Here is a 27,607-nt window from a genome sequence, read left to right as displayed (position 1 = left end):
TTTAATTCCTGAAAATATTACTCAAAATTAAAATTTGCTCATTTATGCAAATTCAAATGCATAAATGTCCAGGTGGCAGTCTAACTGACTAATAATGAAGTAATCTCATTTGAGCTAAATTTCAGCCACAAAGTATAAATAGCTTGTGTCCATCTAAACTGCATACAGCACTTTAGGTCTGAGAAACCAAATCAGTTTTGCCTCATCTTCATTTAGTCACTCATGACCAATTATGGTACTCTGAGTAATGTCACAAAAGAATAAAAACAGGTACAGAAAATTAAAAACAAACACAAGTTTGCAGAGGCTGGAAATCCAGGTCTCGGCCCGAAACGTCAACTGTTAACTCTTTTCCATAGATACTCCCTGATCTGTGTTACAGGAAATAAAAAGCAACATTTTATACTACAAGTGCACTCACACACCAGGTAAATTAAATCTCAAAAAGTTATGTTATTTTAACTAAATAAATATTTCAAATACTCAAAGCTTTAAAGTGTTTGGTCCATACTATTTGAAGTTAACAGATTCACAGATTTTATGAGTTGAAACTGTCAATATTACAATCTAGCTATATAAGGAATACCATTTGGAACAAATTTGCAAACATCCACATGAACTTAATTTTTAAAGTCTTCAACTCTCTTACAATTATTTTATCAATAGCTCCAAAACCCGACAAGACCAATTATACAATTTCATGTTCAAATGCTAATTCAGAAAGTTTATGAAAATCAAAGCTGTAGGTTGTAGTAAATCAAAATTTAAAAACAAAACCTGGTTTCAAACTAAAACATTAACCAGAGGAAAGAAAAAGTCAATGTTTTAGTTCAAAATGTTTACTGTTTCATTCCAAAATTTCTGCCTAACCTGCTGAGTTCTTCCACTATTTTGTGTTTTTATTTCAAAAAATTTTGTTTGTACAATAAAATGTTGTGTGGTTTCAAGTACCACGGACTTGAACATAAAAGTTGACACTAGCAGTCTGATTTACTGCTGAAAGATTACAGTCAGTAATGAATGAGACATCCTCAAGAGTATGCTAAACATTCCATGACAACTTTTCAAAGAGGATGAGAATTACCCTTGGTCCTTCTTCCACTATTTATTCTTCAAACATGAAAAACGTACAATTGACAATTTTCACACTGCTATTTCTTGGAGGTGATTGCATACAAACTGACTGTCAGATTTTCTCCACTGAAACAGGAGCAAAACTTTAGTAGCTCATTTCCAAAACACATTTTGGATCAAAATCTTACAGAGGGAGCTTGAGTTTACACTATCCATGTGTTAATCCGTGAGCTAATGCACTTAAAGGCAAAGAGATGCGAATTAAGGAGTACAGTTGAACCGGAATCCCATTAGGTACCTCATGAATTACAAAGGGCAGCGATTTTCCACTGCTATGCTGGGTAGCATGTCAAACTAGCAAGTACTTGTACCTCTCCAAATGATTAGCTTTTGAAGGCAGCACAGACCAGGTTCTCTTCTCACAGGATTAATAAATGGAAGACTGGCAAGGCACAATGATATTTTGGGGAAACAATGCTTTGTAAAATATTCAAAGTGCTGCGAGAAAATGTTTGTCAAATGATACATTACATAGGCTCAAAAATCATAATAAAGCATATTCAGAAGGTATCTGCAGAAAATAGCATGCTTTAAATTAAAGCTTGGTTAGCTGACAAGTACTCAAACTTAGCTCCAGTAGGTAACAGTATACTGCTTTTACAACCTTGATTACTAAAAGGAAATGAACATTCACTTTTTGTAAAATGGGAAACATTTATAAAGAAAAGAAAATGTTACACTCAAGGCTGCCAAGACTTCATGTACAAGAAGTAGAGTACTGAATTACCAGCCTGCATAGCCAATATGCCAAAGTGACTAAAAATACAGTAAACAATTGCAATGGCAAACCCATCAAATGTGCTTTTTAATTATAGAGGATGTAACATTTTTTTTAATTTGATGAGGTAATGGCTGATCTACACCATTTCCTATCCCTGATTCCCTTAAATCCTTAGCCTTGACATCACTCCATCCAAAAATTTAACGCCCCTATGTGAAAATACTTTTCTTCATTCAATACGAAATGACATGGCACTTCTTTTTGAAACTTTGGCCCTTAGCTCTCAACACCAGCCAGAAATACTCTCCCTCTGCAAAGTTAAGTCTTCTAAATACTTGGTTTATTTTAATGAGCTCACCTCATTCTCAAATCAACAGATTATCTCTCCAAACTTACCCCTCATACGTGAGGCCTGCCATCCCAAGAAGCACTCTAATGAATCTTCCTTCCCTCTATAACAAGAATACCGTATACTTTCCCTGTCAAGAGGCCAAAATTGTACTCCACACTCCAGGCTCTAATTACCTTTAGCCTTGTATTCAAATCATCGTGCAATGAAGGACAAAAGACATCTGCCTTCCTGAATGCCTGCAGGACTTGAGTTAGTTTTCACTGACTTTGTACAAGGACATCAAAAATATTAAAAATACTCAGTACTTTGTTATTATTTTCCTAACAAGAGCGGGTAACCTTTCATTTTCTACATTGTACTCCACCTGCCTTGTGGCTGCCCATTGACAATGTACACTTGAAGAATAGTTACATCTTCATCACTACTCTATTTAGGTTTAAATAGCAAATTCATCTTTATTGTCCAATATTAAAAGACTACAATTAATAAAATACAATTAATACAATTTGGCCAATATTCCTCAAGTCAAAGGTTATGGGGAGAAGGCAGGAGAATGGGGTTGAGAGGTAAAATAAATCAGCCATGACTAAATGGCGGAGAAGATTCATCGGGCCAATGGTTCCTATGTTTTACAGATAGAAAGAACAGACCACAGCACCAAATTACAAAGGGTGAATGTCATACTGATGAGTACTACATAGCAGCTTGGAATTATGACATAAAACATAACAACCCAAACTTCCTTTGCCATAGTGAAGAGAAGCTTCACAAGCAGATATTTTAGCAATTAGCAGTTTCCAGCTAACAAACAGCGGCTTTTACAGGATTAGCCTCAAATCAGCAATCACATTAAGATAAATCAGAAATTTTAGATCACTAAGTCTTTTTGTAAACTTATCCTTCAGGTAGTTCACCTGAAACATGAATAGCCAAGGCAAAGGTCAACCAAGTGACCTGCACTGTTCTGGAGTTAGGGTATATAGCAAATATTAATTTCACCAGCAACCAATCTTCAGACCTGAACATGGATTGTAGATTGAATTTAGAATGCAGCCCTGAACAATAGATTACCTGGAGCTTCAGAGTGGAGTTCACTGTCAACCAGACAAGGCTGATTAATATTCATTTTGGGCACCTGAAGAGTGGGTGCCAAAGAAGGAAGTATTTGAGAACTCTATGTAAATCAAAGGACGTGCTATAAATACATTGTAACTATAGAAATGTTCTGCTGTTACATTTAATCTTCAGCATATAAAATGTCATGTAATATTGGGTCGAGAAGGCCTCTTCCTCCATGAGTGTCTCAATATGATACCTGCTGCTCATTTTATTAAATAAAATACTTCAATATCCACTAGCTTCAGTGACTTTGTTCACGTCACATTTGGGGGCTTTTCAGGATACCTACGTGACCCATTGTGTGGCCAGCAATTTCAACAGTCAAAGTGGCTCAGCATTTTTAAAATTAGCACTCTCACATAGATCTGTTTGGGTCGGAGACTACTGGATCACAAGGTATCATGAACACAGCGGAGAGCTGAAATGGTAGATATGAAAGTAGTGTGGTGTGTGTGTGTGCACGTCTGTTTACGTAAGAGACTGAACATTTCTATGTTAATTTGGTGAGACAGGGTCATCAGTTGTGAAGGGTTGTTACTGACTGTTCAGGATGCCAGTGGAGTGCATGTTTACTCGTTTGAGGATCTGTACAGTAACAGATGTGTTTGAGAGTGTTTTTGCATGCTTTAAGAATAAATCAAACATTTAAATGCAAAGGAATACAACAGGCATTGAGTTCAGATGCAGATGAGTGGCAGATTGCAGAGTACGTACTCTGAGATTTCAAGTATGTACTGTCTAATTTTTATCCATCATTTATATTTTGCATAGTGTGGGAATTAGTGTGGACATATTTGAGGAGGGGTTATACCCAGATATATCTGTCGAGATAGCATCATTTGAGGTTAGGCAACGTCAGACTGAGGACCCTGACAACCCAAGCCAGCCCTTGACCTTGATTATGACCATCCATAAGCCCTTCATCCCCAGGAAGCAGGGCATTTTGTCAGAGTTGCCCTCGCTTAAGGTCACTTGTGGGAATGCATAAGTTTAGCACAAGCTCAAGTAAGTGATTGAAATTCACTTCATGCACCCTAAAGATATACATGTGTTGTTAAAAGCAAAGTGCCCAAGGAATATGTGGGACAGGATGGCTCAGGGATTGTAGATGGTACATGGGCAACTACCGGGAACACCAGCAATAAAGGAAGATATCATTTCTTTAAGGGCGAAGTGTGGCAGCGACTGTGGAGAGGTGAGAGTAACTGGGAAACAATAATGTCAGTGGTTCAGACAGCTGACGAGCCTGCCATGGATTATGCAAAATGCAAATAGAGTGTATGGAGAGTATGGGGCATGACACAATTCCGCATCAAACACTATTTTGCTTGTTTAATTTTCTGATATTAGAGATTAATATCAGAAATGATTCCAAAACTCTGCTTCCTAACTATCCACATGGGTAAATGAAGTAAAAATTTGAAGCTTCCTACATGTACTGCTTTTGTGACAATGTTAATTATGGCTGCTTTACAATCAAGATATCTTCCAAGGAGACTGGCAGGGTAACAGCATGATTCTATCCTGGAAAATAGGCAGCAGATTGGCTACATTTTCATGTTTGATTTTTAAGTATTGGTCCAAAAGGAAATCCCTGGCAACTGCTCCAAGACAATCACTGCTTTTGTTGCAACACTATTATCGATAACAACATCACACATTGTTAACTTATTCACAAAGTTCACACCCTATTCCAAACCCTAGCTGATTAAATACATGTTAAATTCAATCCATCAAAGTAAACTGGACATGGGTTTTGAAACAAATGTACACCACAGCATCTTTTGCCAAAGGCACTTCCACCTCTATCAGTAATTTTTTTTAAAATTACAATTCCTCAACTTTCAAATTAAACCAATAGGTATTTGAAATAAAATCCAGCAATGGAAGAGACTGGTGATGAATGGGCATAAAGATCCTAACTGCAAAAAGCAAACTTTTTAAAGTCTAATACATTTAAACAACCTTAGCTATATCTGCATTACACTGTTGAGAAAACATTATGATAAGTGTATGGGATAAAAATATAAAGGTGTTTCATATAGTGATTAAATCTAATTGAAACCAAAAGATTCGAGTGTTTGGGTGTTTCAATGCAATTATTCATTACTTCATTTAATTAAGCTTTAAGGATGCACTTGAAATGAGTGATAATTACACTGCCAAGATCAAACACCATTTCTCATTCAACTTAATATTTAACAAATCTGGAGAATGCAATTGTAATCTGACACAGTGACCATACCTTTCATTAACAGTTAATTAGCATTGGAAACATTGATTACCAATTATAACTAATCTCATATTAGAAGACATTTCCACAGATGACCTGGGGAAAGTGGAATTTGAGGGGTCGGGGGTGTGGGGAGGAAGGGACAAATGTGTTCCCAAAATGTTGTCTCAAGGACCTTCTAGAAACCATGTAACAATTCACACAGGAGATCAGCAAAACTGATTGGAAGAGTAAATGCATAATCAATGCAAACTCTTTGCATGGGTTAGTGATTAGTTTGTACATGTTAGAATGAAGGGATGAAACCCAAATTCTTCAATTGGTCAAGGTGTGAGAAATGAGATCCACAGGGATCTGTATTCTGGCTTCAACTCTTCATTCAATGTACTTGGATATAAAGGTGTTTGTTCTTCAATGCTTCTGTGGAATACTAAAAATTTACAGTTTATGCTAAATTAAAGTATTTTCTTACAAACAAAAAGGAAATTAAAATAATTTAGGTATACATGTATACAATCACTACTAGCAAAAGTTATTAAGGTATACTAAAGGCTGACTGCACCATTTTCTCAGGAATGCAATAGGACTACCACTGAGATCAACACTGATTTTTTTTAAGAAATTACTTCTGAAAGATTATAAACAAAAAACTACTTGAATATGGAAACAAAAAGCTTGAATTTTTTTCCTTTCTAGCTCCAGTCTTCCTAGTCAGAATCTGCTTTGGATCACATTTCAAAATATCATTGTTCTGCGGGAACTACAGCACAGAATCAAGCGTTTGGACTAAACCAGTTACGCTTTTATTCAGTACTTGAATGGCCCATTCTGATTTGCAATATTCTTAGCTCCTTTACATCAATGAAGCATTTGTGAAAGGATGTTGCCTGTTTTTAATCCCTAACTTAAAGGGGAGAAGAAACCCCATGAGCAATCACAAGTCTTACATTTGACTGTATAGTTACGGTCCTATCATTTCCAGGACAGGGGACCTTCCATGAGCCCTGGCCTAAAATGGACAAGTATTTTAAAAATTATCATCATAATGAATATAATAATAATCTTAAATCATAATATATGCCATATGAAGTTAAATCAATAAGTTAACTGGATGAATCATATCACATATTGACTCTCACTGGAGACGATAAAGCTTACCTGGTACAGAGAAATTTCCATCCGCCAAATACAAACCATCCTAGCCCTCGCTTTTTCTGCTTAACTCTAGCTCTTGGTAACGTATGGTAGTCACTCTCATCATTTTCAAAACCTTCTTCCGACATCATCAATGGCATCTCATCTAAACTGGATGACTCATCTTCTACTTGATACCTGTTTTCAAAAATTAAACAACATTATGCTAGCACCATCAATAAATGCTGGATGTGGTATTAATTCAAATATACTAAGTGTTTGTAATGATTCTTGGCTACAAGACAAAGCTTTAATTTTGTATTAGATCCAAGATATTCATATATGTACAAATGTAAACAATGTAATGACTTACAAACTATATCCTTTTCAGGCCCACTTTTAATTGAAATCTACATCACCTTAGTGCAGTTTGAAACAAGAAGTATCCATCCCTTGAAATGATTCCTTCTGTTGAGGCCCCACCCCCATCACCATGGCCTTCATACAAAATCACTACATCTCAGGATTTTCACTTTATGCAATTCTGCAAAAACTGTGGAACAAATCTGAAATCCATCAGCTCCAGAATTACAATCCATGGCTTTCTGTGGCCAACTGCTGGGGAGGGCACGTCATAAGGAAATACAAACTTCTTAAGAAAACTTGAACATGTGCCCAGTGGGGCAATTTATTTCCCTTTATGCACACGTTTAACAATTCATCATTCATATAGCTCTTTCCACTGCTGTCACCCCTGATATTATTTTTGATTTTTTTTTAAAAAACTTTTTTTCCTCTAGATGACAGATCACATACTACAGCTCCACAGATCTGCAGCGTAACCTGGCACAAATCATCAGTCAATTCCCTTCAATACAAGTTCAGGAATTTCATTTATTGAACACATCAAAACAATAAGGTGGTTAAGAACCCATTAACTTTCCAGTAAAATAGTTCTGTGAATACAATATCAACCTCTTGAGAAAACTCAAAATACTTTTGCTTATTCCTGTTTATATTTAAGGTTTTGTTTTCTCCCATATAAAGTTGGGAGTTTGTGTTCTGCACAAAATGACCATGAAAGCTGAGAGAAACCACTTTAGCCTCTTTTTAAAACAAAACGGTCATGTCTGACTTTTCATAAAGCCCTAACCAATTTATCACGTAAGCATACAAGGCAAGTATTGTGAGGAATACATTGAAACCCAGTAACAAATTATTGAACACGTTACACGAGGACTACAACTATCAATAAAAGTCATTAGCAATTTTGACACTAAATCATTCAGGTAAAATTTCAAAGATAGAGTTTTCTAATGAAAGGTCATCAATCTGAAAAGTCAACACGATTTTTCTCTGCAGATGCTGCCTGACAATGATTTCAGTGATTAAATTACTGGACTAACAATACTGAGGCACAAATTTAAACCTATCACAACAGCTGACGAACTTAAATTCAGTTAATTTAACAAATCTGAAGTTAAAATATTAGAATTTACAATGATGATGAAACTGCTAGGCTATCATAAAATATGTCATTGCAACAAATCAACTTCCATTTTCCAATTTATCCACATGCCAGGTAGATTACAAATTATCCCTAATGTGGAGATGGCAGGAGAATCATAGAAATAGATGTGTGAGAGATAATAGGTTATGGGAAGGTTGTCACAACTGTCCAACATATGACCAACACCAGCTTACCTGACATCAAAAATATGTATACAGAAAGGTGCCAGCAATATCATGAATTATCCCACCCACCCTGCCCATGGACTGTCTATCCCACTCACGTCAGAGACACAGCTATAGAATTCACACCAGGACCAAAAGACTTAAGAATAGTTACTTTTCCCAAGCAGCAAGGCTGATCAACACCTCTACCCACTAACCCACCATAACTTTATCATTTACTGTCTATCACCTAAGGTGCAGAAATTCATGTACCTAGCATTACTTTATGTATATAAGCTACTGTATGTATTTATATTTATTGCATTTTTATAATGTTGTGTTCATTATCTTATGTTTATTTTTGTGCTGCATCAGATCAAAAGTAACAATTACTTGAAAATTACAAGATCTTAAATCTTGAATACTTGACTTAGGGGAATGTTATGTTAACTAGCATAAACTCCGTGGGCTGAATGGTTTCCTTCAATGCTATGTGGAAAATTGAAAATTATCAATCTCCAGTTATTGGAGATTATTGGTCTCCAGTTGAAATCTGTAATCCTAATAGGAATTGGAAAAAAGATTTAAAATAACCCTATTGTGATAGAGAGAATCAAGTAGATGCTGAGGATATGCCCAAGGCCAGAAGACTTTAGTCAAGCAATCAACATAAACCAATACACAGCTTCAACTTTTGAAAATAAATCATCTACTAAAAATTTTGTGAACTTTGATGAGGAACATTTAAAATACCTTTTAGAAGATGCAGGTTCCAATATCTACCTTTTAGATTAAGAGTAAGCCAGAATGAGCTTCAGCAGGAAATAAACGAGATTTACAAATAATAGAAGGGAACAGCAGTCACAGCTGATTCATACAATGGATGACCATCAGCTTCCTGAAATAATGGGAAGAAAGACAGGACATGGAAAGAACGTTTTCATTACTGGGACTTTTGGACAAGAAGAACAGAGTTATTTCTTTAGCAGGTAGCGAATCTGTGTACAACTATGGAGGCATATTTAAAGTTGAGGCTGATAGGTTCTTGATTAGTAAGTGCGACAAAGGTCATGGGAAGAAGGAAGGAGACGGGTTGAGAGAAAAAATACATTAGCCATGATCAAAAGGTGGCTGAATGACCTAACTCTGCTCCTATGCCTTATCAACTTGCAAGGTTTCATTTAAATCTGAAGTTTATTCCAAACAACTATATCAAAAGATGGAGAGAAGTTATATCCAAAATCACGTAGCTTGTGGAAAACCATTCTCTTGGTGGGGGGGAGGGGGGGAGTTTGCAGATTCAATTGGACCTTTTTTGTCAACAAACCTCTTCAGGAGCCACTTGAAACTAATGGTGCCATGCAGTGCAGACCATTTGCACTGGAAAGATCAAGTTTTGTATATGGCTAACCCAAATGAACAGGCTTAGATCCTCCAGATGTTCCCAAACCAAGTTGAAAGCCGAATCCAAGACAGACTCATTTCGCACTGCTTCCCCCTGGTTAGACTAATGTCTTGCAAAGAAAACAACCCAAAGAAAGTATAGGGGTGCTATTCATGATAATTTATTCAGTAGCAGAATCAATGTTAGAGGTTATGAACAATGTTAGAGGTTCAAAATCATAAAGAACCATTGGAATTGTCAATGTACAGGCAGGTCCGTTCAAAAAAAAAAATCACACAAAAGTTTACTTCTACCACCAATGGAATTAACTTGTCTGGTACAATAGGTATTGGGGGAAAAGATTAAACAATTCAGACTTTCCTGATCCAACAAGTAATGAGATATCAAAAAGTTGACACATCATGTTTAAGTTTGGCTGAATGAAGTGTTATCGCTGTCATTGCTGTCAAAATCTTAGAAACTACTTTCCAAAAGTGATTCCAACTTATATTACTGAAATCAACTAGGTACAATGAAGTTTATTTTAATCAAAATTGAATTATTGAAAATATCACTCTTGAAAAAGTGGTCAAATTGAATAAGTGACAAAGAAACAAGACAGTAAATAGTCATGTACAAATAATGCTACCTGCTATTTTATACTGTATAATATAACTATTTCATGACAACAGCATTACAAAATTATTTAGAAATAGAATTAAAAGTTTACCCAGCAAGTCCAAAATTGAGTGTTCCATTATGGATGAAAGAGCAGTCAGTCATAAACATATTCCAGAAAAAATATTTTATAGATTCAGTTTATTACCAAAATACATCAAAAATTATCATATTTAGGTAAAATTAATAATGCAAATATAATCAAGGAAATTCTTTAATTTTTATGTGGTTGATAGGAAACCATTTTAACTTCTACTAAAATCTGCTTGTAAACTAGCAGGATTTACAAGGGAGTTTAGCAACAAAAGTCACAGCATGTTCTATTATGGAACATGTTGCCCCCCTATTTGAGTTATTTCAAGCTATGAAACTGCGATTGTTGGTAGTGCATGGCAAATGATCAAACAGATCCATGGAATATTTCCGAAAGCGCTTTTGTCTGCTTTTCTGTTGAAGGTGAAACAAATGGAGATATTAAAAAAGTTTTTAAAAATTGTCCATGTAAAAATCTCAAAATTTATTCCAGATATCAAACAAGTTATGAATATCAGATTTAAAAAATGTACACCAGAAATGCATTTTAGTAGACCTGAGAGGGGAGAGTGCTTTCTTACAGGATGTGGGAAGACAGGGAGACCTCCGTGCAAACACATCTGCAAGAAGTGCAACACACACAAAATGCTGGTAGAACACGGCAGGCTAGGCAGCATCTATAGGGAGAAGCGATGTCGACGTTTCGGGCCGAGACGTCGACATCGCTTCTCCCTATAGATGCTGCCTAGCCTGCCGTGTTCTACCAGCATTTTGTGTGTGTTGCACTTCTTGCAGATGTGTTTGCACGGAGGTCTCCCTGTCTTGGCCTGAAACGTCGACATCGCTTCTCCCTATAGATGCTGCCTAGCCTGCTGTGTTCTACCAGCATTTTGTGTGTGTTGTTGTTTGAATTTCCAGCATCTGCAGATTTCCTCGTGTTTGCAAGAAGTGCATCCAGCTGCAGCTTCTTATAGACAGTGTTAGAGAAGTGGAGCAATGTTGGTGATAAGCAGATGATAGTGGTGAATTGTGAATCTGTGATTCATAGTGTACTATAGTGCTGAGACCTTGTTGTCTGTCATCTATTGTATATTAATGACTTGGGTGAGAATGTAGAAGACATGATTAGTAGGTTTGTGGATGAGATACAAGTTGATTGTGGAAAGCAAGTAAAGTTGTTCAAGCTGCAGCAAGATACAAATTGGAGAGAAAATTGGCTGGGGCATTAACAGATAGAATTTAATTCCAACAGGGTATTGCTGAAAAAAAAAACATTTTAAAAAGTGAGCATGGCCTGTTGGGACATTCTGCGGAGCTTGAGATTGGGCAAGTAGTTACTTACAAGAGAAATGCACCAGATTTGACAGAGTGAGGCCTGTCAAGACATTTTCCAGAGATTACACGTTATTAGGCACTAGGCACTTGGCAACAAAAATATTAAAAAGTTAGGTTTAAGCACAGCAGCCATTGTGCAAGTGGGCCAGTTTTAGAGTGGGACACTGAGCCTTTGGCTTAAGAAGCTTCGACGCCAAGAGGCAGAGTCTAAGGTTAGCTTCTGCAAAATTTCTTGTTCTTTCTTATGGAATTAGAGCACTGGGAATGAGAGTCAGGATGGTGGAGTGTTCCCTTGCAGGATGTAGGAAGACAGGGAGACCTCCAGTATCCCTGGCAACTACACCTGCAACAAGTGCATCCAACTGCAGCTTCTTACAAACCATGTTAGGGAATTGGAGCTGGAGGACCTTTGGCTCATTTGGGACACAGAAGGTTGATTGACAAGCAATAAAGGGAAATGGTTACACCCAAGGTGCAGGACACATATAAATGGACAACCATCAGGAAAGGAAAAAAGGGGTAGGTAATTAGCGCAAATCCCCTGTAGCCATTCTCCTCAATAACAAGCATATTGCTTTGGATACTATGGGAGGGGACATATAATCTAGCAGAGGAAAGTAACAGTAGTCAGGTCTATAACACCAAGTCTGGAATTGTGTATGAGAAAGGAAGAAGAAGAGGCAAATAGTAGTGGTAAGAGTTTCACTGGTTTGAAGAAAAGTCAGGAAATTCTGTAGACAAGAATGAGATTACAGGAGGTATGCTGCCTCAGGGACATCTTGGATCAAGTCAATAGTATTCTGAAATGACAGGTTAAAGAGCAAGACATCATGGCCCATGTTAGTACTAATGATGTAGACAGAGTGACAACATTCAGCAAAGTTCCAGGCTCTAAGTTAAAGTACAGGACTGCCAGGGTGGTGATCTCAGCATTGCTACTTGTGCCACTTGCTCGTTAGGTTAGAAATAGGAAGACTATACATTTTAACATGTCGCTAAGGAGATGGTGCAGAAGAAAGGACTTCAGATTTTTGGATTATTAGGTTCTCTTCCAGGGAAGATGAGACGTGTAGAAACAGGACGGTTTGTATCTGAACTAGAGGGAGACTAATATCCTTGAAGGAAGATCTGCTTGTGCTGCTTCGGGGGGGGGGGGGGGGGGGGGGGGGGGAGGGTTCAAACTAGAACTGCAGGGGGAGATGGGTACCAGAGTGCCAGGGCAGACAGTGGAGTGATTGTGGGTAAGTTGAAAGAGTAGAAGTTAAGCCTACATACAAACACAAACTAAACGGTTGAGCACGGTTGGATGAAGGTTCAGCTGCATTTTTTTCCAATGTAAGGAATACTGTAGGTATGGTAGGTGAGCTTAGTGCATGGATTGACAAATGTGAAATACTGAGTATAGAGTTTGTATGCTCCTGTTAGAAAAAAAGGCATGCCTAACAGATTTTGGCAATCTTGGTTTGAGGAGCATTGAAGCCCTGGTTAAGAAGGAGCTGCATAGTAGATATAGACAGCTAGGAACAAATGAAGCATTTGAGTATAGGAAATGCAAGAGAACACTTCAAAATTGAAAATAAATTTATTATCAAAGTACACAGTGGCATGCAAAAGTTTGGGCAACACCTGGTCAAAATTTCTGGTACTGTGAATAGTTAAGTGAGTAGAAGATGAACTGATCTCCAAAAGTCAAAGTTAGAGATCAAGTTAGAGTTAGAGATCATTTGAAGATCAGTATAGTCATCCAGGCATGGAGCCTGAAGAGATGGGGAGATCTTAAATGGATTTTTAGTCTGAGATCAATAGTGGGTTGGAAATTATTGAAAGGTATTCAAAGGGACAGAATGTAAGTATTTGGACAGGCAGAGCCTGATTAGGGATCATCAATGTGGCTTTGTGCATAGCCGCTCATGTCTAACCAATCCTTCAGTTTTTCAAGGTGGATACCAGAAAGTTGAAGAAAAAGCAGTGGACATCATCCCACATGGGAGGCTGGTCCAAAAGATTCAGTCACTTGGCATTCAGGATGAAGTAGTAAATTGGATTCAACATTAGTGGGAGAGGCCAGAGAGTGGGAGGAGGTGGTTGCCTCTCTGACTGGAGGCCTGTGACTAGTGGTGTACCCAGGGACTGGTGCTGGGTTCATTGTTGTTTCTCATCTATATTAATAATTTGGATGATAATATGATAAACTGGATCAGCAAATTTGCATATGTAGCGAGGAAGGCTATCAAAATTTGCAGTGGGATCTGGGCCAGCTAGAAAAATGAGTTGGAAAATAGCAAATGGAACTTAATGCTGACCAGTGTGAAGTGTTTTACTTTGGGAGGATAAACTAATGTCACTTACACAATAAACAGTAGGGTATTGAAGAGTGCAGTAAAACAGAGGGATCTTGGAATACACATCTATAATTCCTTAAAAGTGGCATCCCAGGCACAAAGAGTTATAAAAAGAGAGCTTTTGACACACTGGCTTTCATAACTCAATTTGGGGTGTTATGTTAAAAATGTATAAGATATTGGGAAGTGAAAATTTGGTGTATTGTATCCAGTTCAGGACACCTACCTACAGAATAAGATTGAAAGAGTATAATGAAGATTTACAAGTATGCTGTTGGGACTTGAAGACTTGAGTTATAGGGAAAAGATGAATGAGGGGAAATTTGATTGAGCTATACAAAATTTATGAGGTGTATAGACTGGGTAAATGCAAGCATGCTTTTTGCACGGAGGTTGGATGAAACTAGAAATAGAGGTCATAGGTTAAGGGTGAAAGGTGAAATGTTTAAGGTGAACCTAAAGAACATCTTTACTCAGAGGGTGGTGCAAGTGTGGAATAAGCTACTAGCGGAAGTGGTGGATGCAACATTTAAGTTTGGATAAATAACTGGATGGGCAGGCTATGGAGGGCTATGGTCAAGGAGGGGATCGATGGGACAAGGCAGAATAACAGTTTAACACGGAAGGCTAGTTTCCCTGTTGTAGAGCTCTATGATTCTGATTACAATTTATGGGCATGCTATGGAGGGCTATCTATGGTCAAGGAGGGGATTGATGGGAGAAGGCAGAATAACAGTTTAGCACAGAAGGTTGGTTTCCATTCTGTAATTACAAGGTGTGCATTGTGGGAAGTCAAACAGGGGAACAGCAAATACACAATTAATAATAGGGCAATATCGAATGATGAACAGAAGAATCTTAGACCGAGACTCAACTCGATAGTTGCAACACAGCCAACAGAATGATAAAGGCAACATAAAGAGAAGTTTGTCGTATAGGTCAGGGCAAGAATATAAAAGTTGGTATACTGTGATTCAATGTTACAAAACCAGTTGGTGAATTGTGTGCAATTCTGGTCACCACTCAATGGGAAGGTTGTAGTAGTGCTGGTAATCAGCTGGTAAGCAAAATCATTTTTTACTCGTTTCCCCATGCACCTCCAGTAAGTGAGAACTAAATTTAGTGCTATTAGTCTGAAAGTAACATATTTGATGATCCTGCAATCCTAGTCTACATCAACAAAGTGAGTAGAGTCCTGTTGAAGGGTCTCAGTCCAAAGCATCAACTATTTACTCTTTTCCATAGATGCTACGTGGCCTGCTGAGTTCCTCCAGCATTTTGTATGTATTGCTAACGAAGTGAGATTAAAACCAAAGGCAATCTAATTCACAGGATCAAACATAACCAAGTTGTTTGTGGCATTGAAAAGTTACCTCAGAATGGAAAAGTGGCAAATAAAAGATCAAAGGAGGCAAATTTTACAACAACACTATTTTTTCATGACTTGGACCATAGCCCTCAATACCTCCTTGTGCAAGTGGATCCTTGATTTCCTCACTTGCAGACCCCAGTAAGTAGAGTTTGGCAACAACATTTTTTCCACAATCACCATCAGCACAGGTGCACCACAAGGTTGCGTGCTTAACCCTCTGCTCTAATTCCTTTATTCTTATGACTGTGAGGATAAGAACAGCTCCCTTGCTATATTTAAGTCTGCTGATTACACTACTGCTGATGTTCAAATCAAAGATGGCAATGAACTGGCATATACAAGGGAGAATGAAAATCTGGTTGAATTATATCACAACTACAACCTCTCACTCAATGCCAGCAACACCAAAGTGCTGATGGTTCACTACAGGAGGAAGAAATCAGAGGTCAATGAGCCAGTCCTCATCAGGGGACTTGAGTTGGAGAAGGTCAGTAACTTTAAATTCCTTAGCAGGAATTTCCCACATCATATCAGAGGATCTGACAAGGACCAGCACATAAGTGCCAATACAATGAAGACATGTCAGTGCTTCTACTTTCTTATAAGTTTGCACAGATTTGGCATGTTGACTAAAACTCTGACACCCAGATGCACAGTAGAGAGTATATTAACTGGTTGCACCACAGCCTGGTATGGAAACAACACCAATGTCCAAGAACAGAAAAGCCTACAAAATGTGGTTGACACAGACCAGTCCATCACAGGAAAAGCCCTCCCCACCATTGAGCACAACAATACTGCCACAAGTAGTAGTATCTGTCAAGGACCCCCCCACTGTCCAGCCCACGCCTTCTTCTTGCTGCTGCCATTGTGGTGGTGATACAGGAGCCTTCAGTCCACACCATCAGGTTCAGGGATGGTTATTACCCCTTAACCACCTGGCTCCTGAACCAGCATGGATAACTTCCTACCTCAACACTGAACTGATTCTACAACCAATAGACTCATTTTCAAGGACTCTACAGCTCATGTTCTCAGTATTATTTACTTCATGTATTTCCACAGATTTTCCTTTGCACATTGGTTGTCAGTCTTTGTGTGTAGTTTTTCATTGATTCTATTGTATTTCTTTGTTCTACTGCGAATGCCTGCAAGAAAATTCATCTCAGGGTAATACATGGTGATGTGGCGACCCAATTACTAGCACACTCGAACCGGCTGACAATTAGCCAGCGTGCAGGCACAAAGGCAAGGTCCGGAACAAAGGGAGAAAGCCTGAGGCGGTGTCAGTACGTGCAGCGGGGGAGAGAGAGTTTAAAGCAAGACTGTGAAGTTGGAATAAACTTTATTCTTTGACTGCAGTTTACCGACTCAGTGCCGTTATTTTAGCGCTGCGTGTAGCACACCGCTACAATTGGTGACCCCGGAGATGAACGACGCCGCATCTGTTCATGCGGTTTCCTTGAAACTGCCAAGCTTCTGGACGCTACAACCTCACCTATGGTTTCAGCAAGCAGAAGCCCAATTCCACGTTCGGCAGATAACCTCAGAGGACACCCGTTACTACTACGTGGTGAGCTCCCTCCACCAGGACACAGCGGCCCAGGTCGCGGAGTTCGTACAGTTTCCCTGGCGGACGGCAAGTACACGGAATTCAAAGCCCTGCTCATAAGGACTTTCGGGCTCTCCCGCCATGAGCAAGCTGCCCGTTTACTGCACCTGGATGGCTTGGGAGACAGCCCTCCATCAGCTTTAATGAATGAGATGTTGTCTCTGGCCGACGGACACACACCCTGCCTCATGTTTGAGCAGGCATTCCTGGAGCAGCTGCCCGAGGACATACGCCTGCTGCTGTCCGACGCGGATTTCAGCGACCCCCGGAAGGTGGCAGCCCGGGCGGACTTGCTGTGGAACGCCAAGAAGGGAAGTGGGGCGTCCATCTCACTGATCACCCGGCCACGCTCCCAGCAGCAAACCAGTCCAGGCCCGGCCGCAGAGCCCGCTAAACCCAGAGGCCAGGGTGTGGAGCCCAATGGGCAATGGTGTTTCTACCACCAGCGGTGGGGCGCAGAAGCCCGCCGTTGTCGCCCGCCCTGCCAGTTCCTGGGAAACACCAGGGCCAGCCGTCGCTAATGGCTACAGTGGCTGGCCATCAGGATAGCCTCCTGTATGTGTGGGACAGCAGGTTGGGACGCCGGTTTTTGATCGACACTGGTGCTGAGATCAGCGTCTTACCTCCGACGAGTTACGACACCCGCAGCAGGGCGCCGGGTCCCCCTCTGCGGGCCGCGAACGGCAGCACAATAAGGACTTATGCCACCCGTCCGGTGCAGCTACGGTTCGGCTCCAGCCAGTTTACGTGGGACTTCACACTGGCCGCCGTAGCCCAACCGCTTCTGGGTGCGGATTTCTTGCGGGCTCACAGCCTACTGGCCGACCTGCCCAGGAAGAGACTGGTTCACGCCGAGACCTTTCAGACGTTCTCCCTGGGTGCAGCCCAGTTGCCAGCCCCTCACCTCGGCTCCATCACGCTGTCCGACAACGACTTCACCAGGGTCCTGGCGGATTTCCCATCGGTTCAGGCACCGCAGTTCGCAGCAGCCATGCCCCGACATGGCGTACAGCACCACACCCTGACCCAGGGACCACCCCTCCACGCCCATGCTCGGCGGCTTCCCCCGGACAAGCTCCGACTGGCGAAGGAGGAGTTCAAGAGGATGAAGGAATTGGGGATCATACGGCGGTCCGACAGCCCATGGGCCTCCCCCCTGCACATGGTGCCCAAAGCGACAGGGGGCTGGAGACCGTGCGGCGACTACTGCAGGCTGAACGAGGCTACAACACCGGACCGCTACCCTGTGCCGCACATTCAGGACTTTGCAGCGAACCTGCATGGCGCACGGATCTTCTCCAAGGTAGACCTCGTCCGCGGATACCATCAAATCCCGATGCATCCGGACGACGTCCCCAAAATGGCTCTCATCACCCCGTTCGGCCTTTTTGAGTTCCTCCGCATGCCGTTCAGCCTGAAGAATGCCGCACAGACGTTCCAGCAGTTGATGGACGCGGTGGGATGCGACCTGGACTTCGCATTCATCTATTTGGACGACATCCTCATAGCCAGCAGCAGTCATCAGGAGCATCTGTCCCACCTCCGACAACTTTATGCCCGGCTGACTGACTACGGTCTAACAATCAACCTGGCCAAATGCCAGTTCGGGCTTGACACCATTGACTTCCTGGGCCACAGGATTACCATAGACGGGGCAACCCCTCTGCCCGCTAAGGTAGATGCGGTCCGCCATTTCCCCCGACCCACCACGATCAAAGACCTTCAGGAATTCGTAGGTATGGTCAATTTCTACCACCGCTTTCTCCCTTCAGCTGCCCGGATCATGCGCCCCCTGTTCGCCTTGCTGTCCGGTCCGGGCAAGGACATTACCTGGGATGAGGAGTCCGCCGCCGCTTTCATTCAAACGAAGGATGCCTTGGCGAAGCCGCGATGCTAGTGCACCCCAGAATGGACGTCCCTACCGCCCTCACAGTGGACGCATCTAATACGGCAGTCGGTGGGGTACTGGAGCAGCTCATCGCGGGCCGCTGGCAACCCCTGCCGTTTTTCAGCAAACATCTGCGGCCACCCGAGCTCAAATACAGTGCTTTCCACCGGGAGCTGTTGGCGCTATACCTGGCAATCCTGCATTTCCGGTACTTCTTAGAAGGTAGGCCCTTCACCGCGTTCACGGACCACAAACTGCTTACCTTTACATTCACAAAGGTGTCCGATCCCTGGTCGTCCCGCCAGCAGCACCATCTGTCCTACATCTCTGAATACACGACGGACGTCCAGCACGTCTCAGGTAAGGACAATGTCGTGGCGGATGCGGTCTCTCGCCCTAACATTCACGCCCTTTCCCAAGGGGTAGACTTTGAGGCGCTGGCAGAGGCACAGCAGGCAGATGAGGAGATCCCGAGGTACAGGATCGCAGTCTCCGGTTTGCAGCTCCAGGACCTCCCCGTAGGCCCAGGTGAGAGGACCCTACTCTGTGATGTCGCCACCGGCCAGCCCCGTCCCGTCGTCCCACCACCTTGGCGGCGACGTGTTTTCGACTCTTCATAACTTGGCGCACCCCTCCATCCGCACTACCGTCCAGATGGTCTCCAGCAGGTTCGTTTGGCACGGACTCCGCAAGCAGATCCATGAATGGGCCAGAACATGCATGCACTGCCAGACGGCCAAGGTGCAGCGACACACCAAGGCCCCGCCGCAGCAGTTACACCCCACCCACCGGCATTTTGACCACATTCATGTGGATATCGTGGGCCCACTGCCAGTGTCGCGCGGAGCGCAGCACCTCCTGACTATCGTGGACCGGTTCACAAGATGGCCAGAAGCGGTCCCGCTCACCGACACCACCTCTGAATCTTGCGCCCGGGCACTGATCGCCACCTGGGTGTCCCGCTTTGGTGTACCGGCCCACATTACCTCCGACAGAGGTGCCCAGTTCACCTCCAGCCTGTGGTCAGCGATGGCCAGCCTGTTGGGGACTCAGCTGCACCACACCACTGCCTACCACCCACAGTCAAACGGACTGGTGGAGCGTTTCCACCGTCACCTGAAGTCGGCTCTCATGGCCCGCCTGCGAGGAGCTAACTGGGCGGACGAGCTTCCCTGGGTCCTACTCGGCATTCGCACGGCGCCCAAAGACGATCTGCATGCTTCGCCGGCCGAGTTAGTGTACGGCGCACCCCTGGTCATTCCCGGGGAGTTCATACCAGCCCCAAGGGGGCGAGAGGAAGAACCCGCAGCAGTCCTGGGCAGACTACGCGAGAGGTTCGGTGCCCTGGCCCCCATACCCACTTCGCAGCATGGGCAGCACCCGACCTGCGTACCCAAAGACCTGCAGAACTGTAAGTTTGTGTTTGTACGACGGGGTGGGCATCGGCCACCACTGCAATGGCCCTACTAGGGGCCATTTACGGCGATCAGAAACAACGGGTCCACGTTCGTGCTGGACGTTGGGGGGAGAGAGGAGGTTTTCACGGTGGACCGACTCAAACCGGCCCATGTGAACTTGGCGCAACCGGTCGAGTTTCCGGCACCGCGGCGCAGAGGCCGACCTCCCAAACAGGGTCCGGCCCAGACTGTGGACATTGGGGGGGGTGTATCGCCGGTTCTTGGGGGGGGGGTTATGTGGCGACCCAATTACTAGCACACTCGAACCGGCTGACAATTAGCCAGCGTGCAGGCACAAAGGCTAGGTCCGGAACAAAGGGAGAAAACCTGAGGCGGTGTCAGTACGTGCCTCTAGAGGTATCCGGTGGGGGAGAGAGAGTTTAAAGCAAGACTGTGAAGTTGGAATAAACTTTATTCTTTGACTGCAGTTTACCGACTCCGTGCCGTTATTTTTGCGCTGCGTGTAGCACACCGCTACAGTGATATATATACATACTTTAATAAATTTACTGTGAACTTTGATTATTCCAAATGAATGTAGTTACGTAAAAGACATAATAGGTTAAAGAACGCTCAGGACCCAGTATACAATTGACTTCCACATGCGTGCAAACATTATTGAGTCTAACCCAAAACACTTCACCCATCCTTCAAGCTTATTACTTGCCTTTTTAGCTAAAATACATCAGTTGCTCAAAATCATCAGGTATTAAATGAAACATCTTCAATATGAAACATTCTTCTCACAGTTGCTGTCTGACTTGCTCAGTATTTCCAGCATTATCTCTTTATATTAGTCCTTGTTCCCATGCAATAATTTCCTATATTTACTCAGATTTCTGGCATTTATTGCTTTTCTTTCATTGTAATGTGGCCAAATTAGGGGAGTCAAAGCAACCCCATTAGAGGCCTCTACCTATTCAAAGTTATTTGGCTTCATTAACTTCACACTGTTCTGTTAGTTGCCAGAAACTTGTTTAGATTGGAAAAAGTTATTTCTGTGCAAATGTATTAATAAATACAATCTAAATTCTACAGATATGGAAAGCATAAAAAATGAAATATTCCCTAACTAAAAGAAATTCATTGGATAACTGACTAAAGGTACAATGATGAAAGGAAAATGAACCATTTCCCATAAGGCCCTAAGACATACGGGCAGAATTAGACTATTCAGCCTATTAGGCCTGGTAACAAGGTCTTGTGACAAGATTTTGTCACCAGATCTAATAGAAAATAATTAAGCAACTGCAGGCTCCAAAGGTGGCGAACCAAACTTATGCCTTTCATAAAGCTGAATGCTTCCATCACCATATATTAAGTGGCATGCTGATAAAAGACCTGCATTGAAATGTTCAACTTGCTATATGGAGCACTGCATATGCTGGATACACTGAAAACAAATACAGAATAACATCAAAGATAGTGACTTGAATCAAGTGTCCCATAGTGCCAAAGCAAAAAAAAACTTCTTGTAATAAAAACATTTACTCAGTCTGAGAAATTTTTTTTAGAATTGTTTACATATCCTTAGGATGTTATAGGAAGATCAGTAGACTTTTTCTGAGAGGGTTGTACATCTTTCAGTGACATGACTGGCACAGGCATAAAAAGAAATAACAGCTGTGCAGTATCATTATGAGCTCCTCTTCATTTTGGATTCAAGTTAGGATGGGTACTTTAAGTTTTACACTGACTGTTGTATATTGGTCGGATGATCTTTCCTGGTTTTGGGCCACATTGTCATCTTTGAGGGAGAGTCAATGCCAAGGGTAGGAAAAGTGAGCACCAAGATCTTGTTGCTAAGTGAAGCAATAATCATGTACGAGATGCCTGACATTCTTATTATATCTCCAACAAGCTTTCAGCAGGCACTTAAGTGGTGACTTCACCAAACTATAGCAAACAATGGTGGGGAAGTTTTTTGTATTCTACATACAAGAGATCTTGTTAAGTTATTACAGGGCAAACTACAACCTGGCATTGAGAATATTTAAACTATTTAAGCACATACCCAGACAGTTACAATGCACAGGAAGCTGCAGATAGTAGTGATTTTGCCCAATACCTCCCTCCCCACCAGTGGCAGCTTCATGAAGCACAGGTCCACAACCTCTTATCCAAAATCCTTGGGGCCAGTTGCATTTTGGAATTCAGAATTTTTCGGATTTCAGAATCCTTCCTTATTGGTTCCGGGACCCACCGTGGATACCAAAAAGCATGTATGCTCAAGTCCCTTATTCAACCTGTCTCAGTGCAGGTGGACTTTAGGATCCAACGGAGCATTGATAATGATAGATGCTTCCTTCTCTTTCTCTCATTGCTACCCGTAGGGGTATCTGCAGCTCTTTTTGACATTTTCACAGTGAAATTAAACACAAAGTCAACAGTGAACACAAAATATCAGCGAACAGCAAATGCATGTGTAACCAGTACGAGCACTGAGCCACAACTGACGTCTGGTGGCCTCTGCTAGTGCTGCCACGTCACACCTCAGTGACGTCAGCTGGTGGTGAAAAAAAACATTGGTTTTCGGAACTTTTTGGAACTTTCGGATAAGGGATTGTGGACCTGAACTGCCTCAAGAAGGCAAAATCCAAAGATCCCCATTATCCGGGCCATGCCTTCTTTTCACAGCTACCACATAGGAGGTGCAGAAGTCTGAAATCCCACAACAGTTTCAAGAACAGCTACTTCTAGTGAACCATTCTGTTCTTGAATCTACCAGCAAAACTTTAATTACTGCTACAGTTTAGCAACACTATGACAACTCTTGATAACTTTGAACTAAAATGCGCCTTTTTGGTTCTGGTGGTGCTTTTTTCTCTTTAAAAACTTGTCTATAATTTGTTTTTCTTGTTAATGCTGATTATATTATTGCACAAGGAATTTGAAAGATAAACAAGTCCTCCGTGGAGACATTTCCTTCCAATTTGTTTTTTTACCATTTAATGCCTATGAATTTGGTTTATTTTGCTTAAACAATAGGACCTGCCAAAATATATTGATTTGCAGCATATCTTTGGAACAATTCAACACAATTTTTGTCAGCATAGCAGGAAAGTGTGTTACAAAAAATATATTTTCCATTAATTATTCAGACTTCAGATAGAATTTTCATCAGATTTAAATCAAAACCAATTTCTGACCCAAGACCAGAATTTCCAGCTTCTGCTATTATAATACTTGTAAATTGTTTCTTTGCTTCAATCATGCTCTTCTGAATGCTAGCATCAGAGGACATAGACAAAGGATACAATTCTTGACTTGTGACAGCTAATGAGTATCAGGTCTAACAAATCTGACTTTTAAATGTACCCTCTGAACTGGCAAGCAATTTAATACTTTTCAAAAGCAATTTTCCTATTGTGCTGTAAAATTTAAATGCAGTATTTAAAGTCAACAATAAAGTGATGAATTATGTATTTTTTCATATACATGGCAAGTAGAACGTGGTCTATATTAACCACAACTCTGCTAGTCTATTCTTCAATGATGTCACATCCCTCTAGCACTTAACAGTTACTATGTGTCAGTCATGGAATATTACAGTTAATTATGTCTAAGACTAGTACTTTTAACAATGAAACTAAGAGAAATGGGCTGAACAAAGGATACAAAACGGTAAACATCAAAACTTTCAGCATGAATGTAATACTCATTAGTCTATCAAAGTAGGCAGTACGACAGATCCCTTACCGAGGCAGCTTACTGTTACACAATTCCCAAACAGCCTAAGCAAATAATGTTTGAGCTAGCAGAAAAAGTTGAACATCAGAAGTCTTTTGAAAATAGCTTAAAAATGTTTAAATTCTAACAACACCCTCATTCTTAATGCCCTGAAATATCTCACTCAGAAAGAGCAATAAATGGGCTGTATCACTGCTATCCACAACTTTTTTTAAATTTAACTAACATTCTGGTTATCATTAACTATGTTATAATACATACTAGCTACTATCCGGTGTTGAATCCAGAGCTTAAATTACAGATATAGTTAATCTTTGGACTCATACAAATTTCTAGAGGCAGGATGTTGCACAGATCAAATCTCCCCTAAACAGATATTTCTAGAACACATTTCTTTTACTGCATAACAGTCCTTTAAACACATAAATCCACTGATATTTATGGCAACCTGATGGATAATGTAGCTTGGTAACTGCATTATTTATTGAATTTGGCAATTTAGCTAAGTGGTTCCATTCTTGCCTTGAAGTCAAAAAGTGGTGGATTAAAGCCCTACTTTAAACAGACACTAATGAAACAGGAAAAGCTGTACTGCTCAGAGGTGCCAGCTTTCCAAACGAATATATTAAGTTAGAGCCCATCTGCCTGCTTAAGTACTTGCACAAGCTCTGACTGGACTACAAGGGGGGAGATCTCTGCTGATCTCCAGCCAACGTTGTTCCCTCCATAATCTCCACCATTTGTTTTCCCACTGCCCTCTGTTGTCACTTGCTGTCCTACTCTGCACAAATTGCTTATGTTTTTCTGTACACAATGGCGATTCCGAGGCCAGAAACTGAGAAATCTGAGTCCTGGAGATGTGAAATACTTACAATACATAAGCAATGTGACATGATGGAAGAATTGGTCTTCTGGATTTTTTTCTCTTACTGGAATTATATTTCTTTCTCCAACCCTGCTGAAGGGTCTTGGCCAGAAACATTGACTGTATTCTTTTCCATAGATGCTACCTGGCCTGCTTAGTTCCTCCAGCATTTTGTCTGTGTTGCTTGAACTTCCAGCATGTGCAGATTTTCTGTCGTTTGTGAATGCATTTCCAAATGGTGCATTTGGACTGTGCCTCAGAGTAACTCCATATGGAGTTTGGGTAACATAGTTTTTTTTTTCCCACAGAAAGGGATGAGTCATAATAAGAACACAACAAATAGGAGCAGGAGTAGGCCATCCGGCCCATCGAGCCTGCCCCACCATTCAATAAGATCATGGCTGATCTGTCCATAAACTCAGCTCCATCTACCTGCCTTTTCCCCATAACCCTTAATTCTCCTACTATGTAAAAACCTATCTAACTGTATCTTAAATATATTTAGTGAAGAAGCCTCAACTGCTTTCCTGGGCAGAGAAAAGCACAGATTCTACTCTCTGTAAAAAAGTTTCTCCTCATCTCTGTCCTAAATCTTTTCTCCTGAAACTTGAGGCAATGTCCCCAGTTCTAGTCTCACGTACTGATGGAAACAACTTTCCTATTTCTATCCCTTTCAAAATTTTGTATGTTTCTATAAGATCCCCTCTCATTCTTCTGAATTACAGAGAGTATAGTCCCAGGCAACTCAATCTCTCCTCATTGGTTAACCCCTTCATCCCTGGATTCAACCTGGTGAACCTCCTCTGCACTGTCTTCAAAGCCAGTATATCCCTCCTCAAGTATGGAGACCAGAACCACACAGTACTCCAGGTGCGGCCTCACCAGTAACCTGTATAGTTGCAGCATGACCTCCATGCTCTTGAATTCAATCCCTCTTCCAATAAAGGCCAACATTCCGTTTGCCTTCTTAGTACCCTGTTGTACCTGCAAGTCACACTGATGACAAAATTCATTTAATTCACATAGCACAATTTATCCACAGAACACCGAAGTATGGCACCACATCCACTGGTCAACGTACAAATTCAAAAGATCATGCTCATTCAGGATTGCATCCCATTTGATCTTATAATACTAGTTGTATACACAAAACATTATAAAGACGTAATTCACCATCATACTGTACAAACCCAGAGGATCAAAAGAGCTTTCCTACGAGGAGGAAAGCAAGGTTATTTATCAGACAGGCTAACAAATTTGTTATGCACTGTGGAAAAATATGTAAAGTAACAAGTTAACCACATACCTTATTTCCCCCCAAAACACTTTGAACATTCTACTTTTAACCATCCAAAATTCCACTCATTAATACCTTGCAATAAATGCAAGTGCTATGTGTCAGTAGAGAAGAGACCAAATCTTCTAAGATGACCACAAAGTTATCCACAGCACATCACAGATTTGTTATTGCTGATTTAAACTATGTCAACTTTAAAATTTGGAGATACGTCACAAAAGCTTTATGAAAATGTGACTGAGCAACAGAATTGTACATTGTGAGGTATAATGCCGTACTAAGAAACACTACGGCCAATATTTGGGAACTGGCTTTTAAATATTTTGTCTTTGAGGCTATATATGTGAGCCAGAGTTATTAAAGAGACTACAGAGATAGGAAAAGCATGATTTTTATGAACATTAGATTATGAAAGAGTACTGGCAATCAGAAAGCAGTATTTTTAAAGCTACTACTTAACATGGAAGGAAAAGAAATATGAAGCCATAGCGTTGTGACCCTGACAGCAGATTTCAGCATTTTGCTGCCGTCTATGATCACAGCTATGATAAAGTGCTTAGATAACAAAATTAATAAAGAAAGACAACATGGCTTTAGAAGAGGCAAGTTGCACTTGACAAGACAAAGAATATTTTAAGGAAGCAAGTAGTGAGGAAAGATGAGAGGCGAAAATAAAGGTGGAAATAATATTCTTGGATTTTCTAGAGAACTGTTAAAGGGTTAATTGGGTTAGAGAAATGATTAGCATGAAGAGGTATGGATTAATATACAAAAGACATGGAGATAAATATGTCATTTTTCAGGCTGATAGACTGTTACCAGTGGGGTGCCATAGGGATCAGTCCTGAGCCTTCAACTATTCACAATTTAAATTAACAACTTAGAAGAAAAATGTATCCCCTCTAGCTTGCTGTTGACAGTAAACAAATTGGGAATTTGTATTAGAATGATTCGAAGAGCTGACAAATCAACAAAACATGTTAATAAGTGATATGTAGGAACACTGAATTTGTGCACCTTAACAAAACTACTACAGAAATCAAATGTTTTACAATAAGTATTCATGATAGATGGATCTTGATGTCGCAAGATGTGAAAAGTAACACAGATACACAATTAGGTGATTGGAGTACTAAAGGTAAAAATCTTGCTGAGTCTGTAAAGGGCATGTGAGATCTCATTTGAAGAACCCAGTAGAGTTGGTCTAAACCGAAAGACATATTTACTTTGGAGTCAGTACAATGTAGATTCAATAAATTGATTACTAGATGACAATTGTCTTTTGAG

General features: G+C 41.0%; 1 protein-coding gene across 1 annotated transcript in view; it reads right to left on the bottom strand.

Annotated features, from left to right (window-relative positions):
- Window positions 1-27,607, bottom strand: part of atp9b (ATPase phospholipid transporting 9B) — a 312,373-nt gene that overhangs the window by 259,056 nt on the left and 25,710 nt on the right. Inside the window, exon 2 of the mRNA XM_073050696.1 lies at window positions 6,718-6,891. Coding sequence (XP_072906797.1) covers window positions 6,718-6,891 — 174 coding nt within the window. The remainder of the gene's footprint in view (window positions 1-6,717; window positions 6,892-27,607) is intronic.

Source organism: Hemitrygon akajei, chromosome 1, assembly GCF_048418815.1.
Source record: "Hemitrygon akajei chromosome 1, sHemAka1.3, whole genome shotgun sequence".
NCBI classification, from domain to species: Eukaryota; Metazoa; Chordata; class Chondrichthyes; order Myliobatiformes; family Dasyatidae; genus Hemitrygon; species Hemitrygon akajei.
Note: the sequence above shows the minus strand (reverse complement) of the source record. Positions and strands in the feature narration are given on the sequence as shown.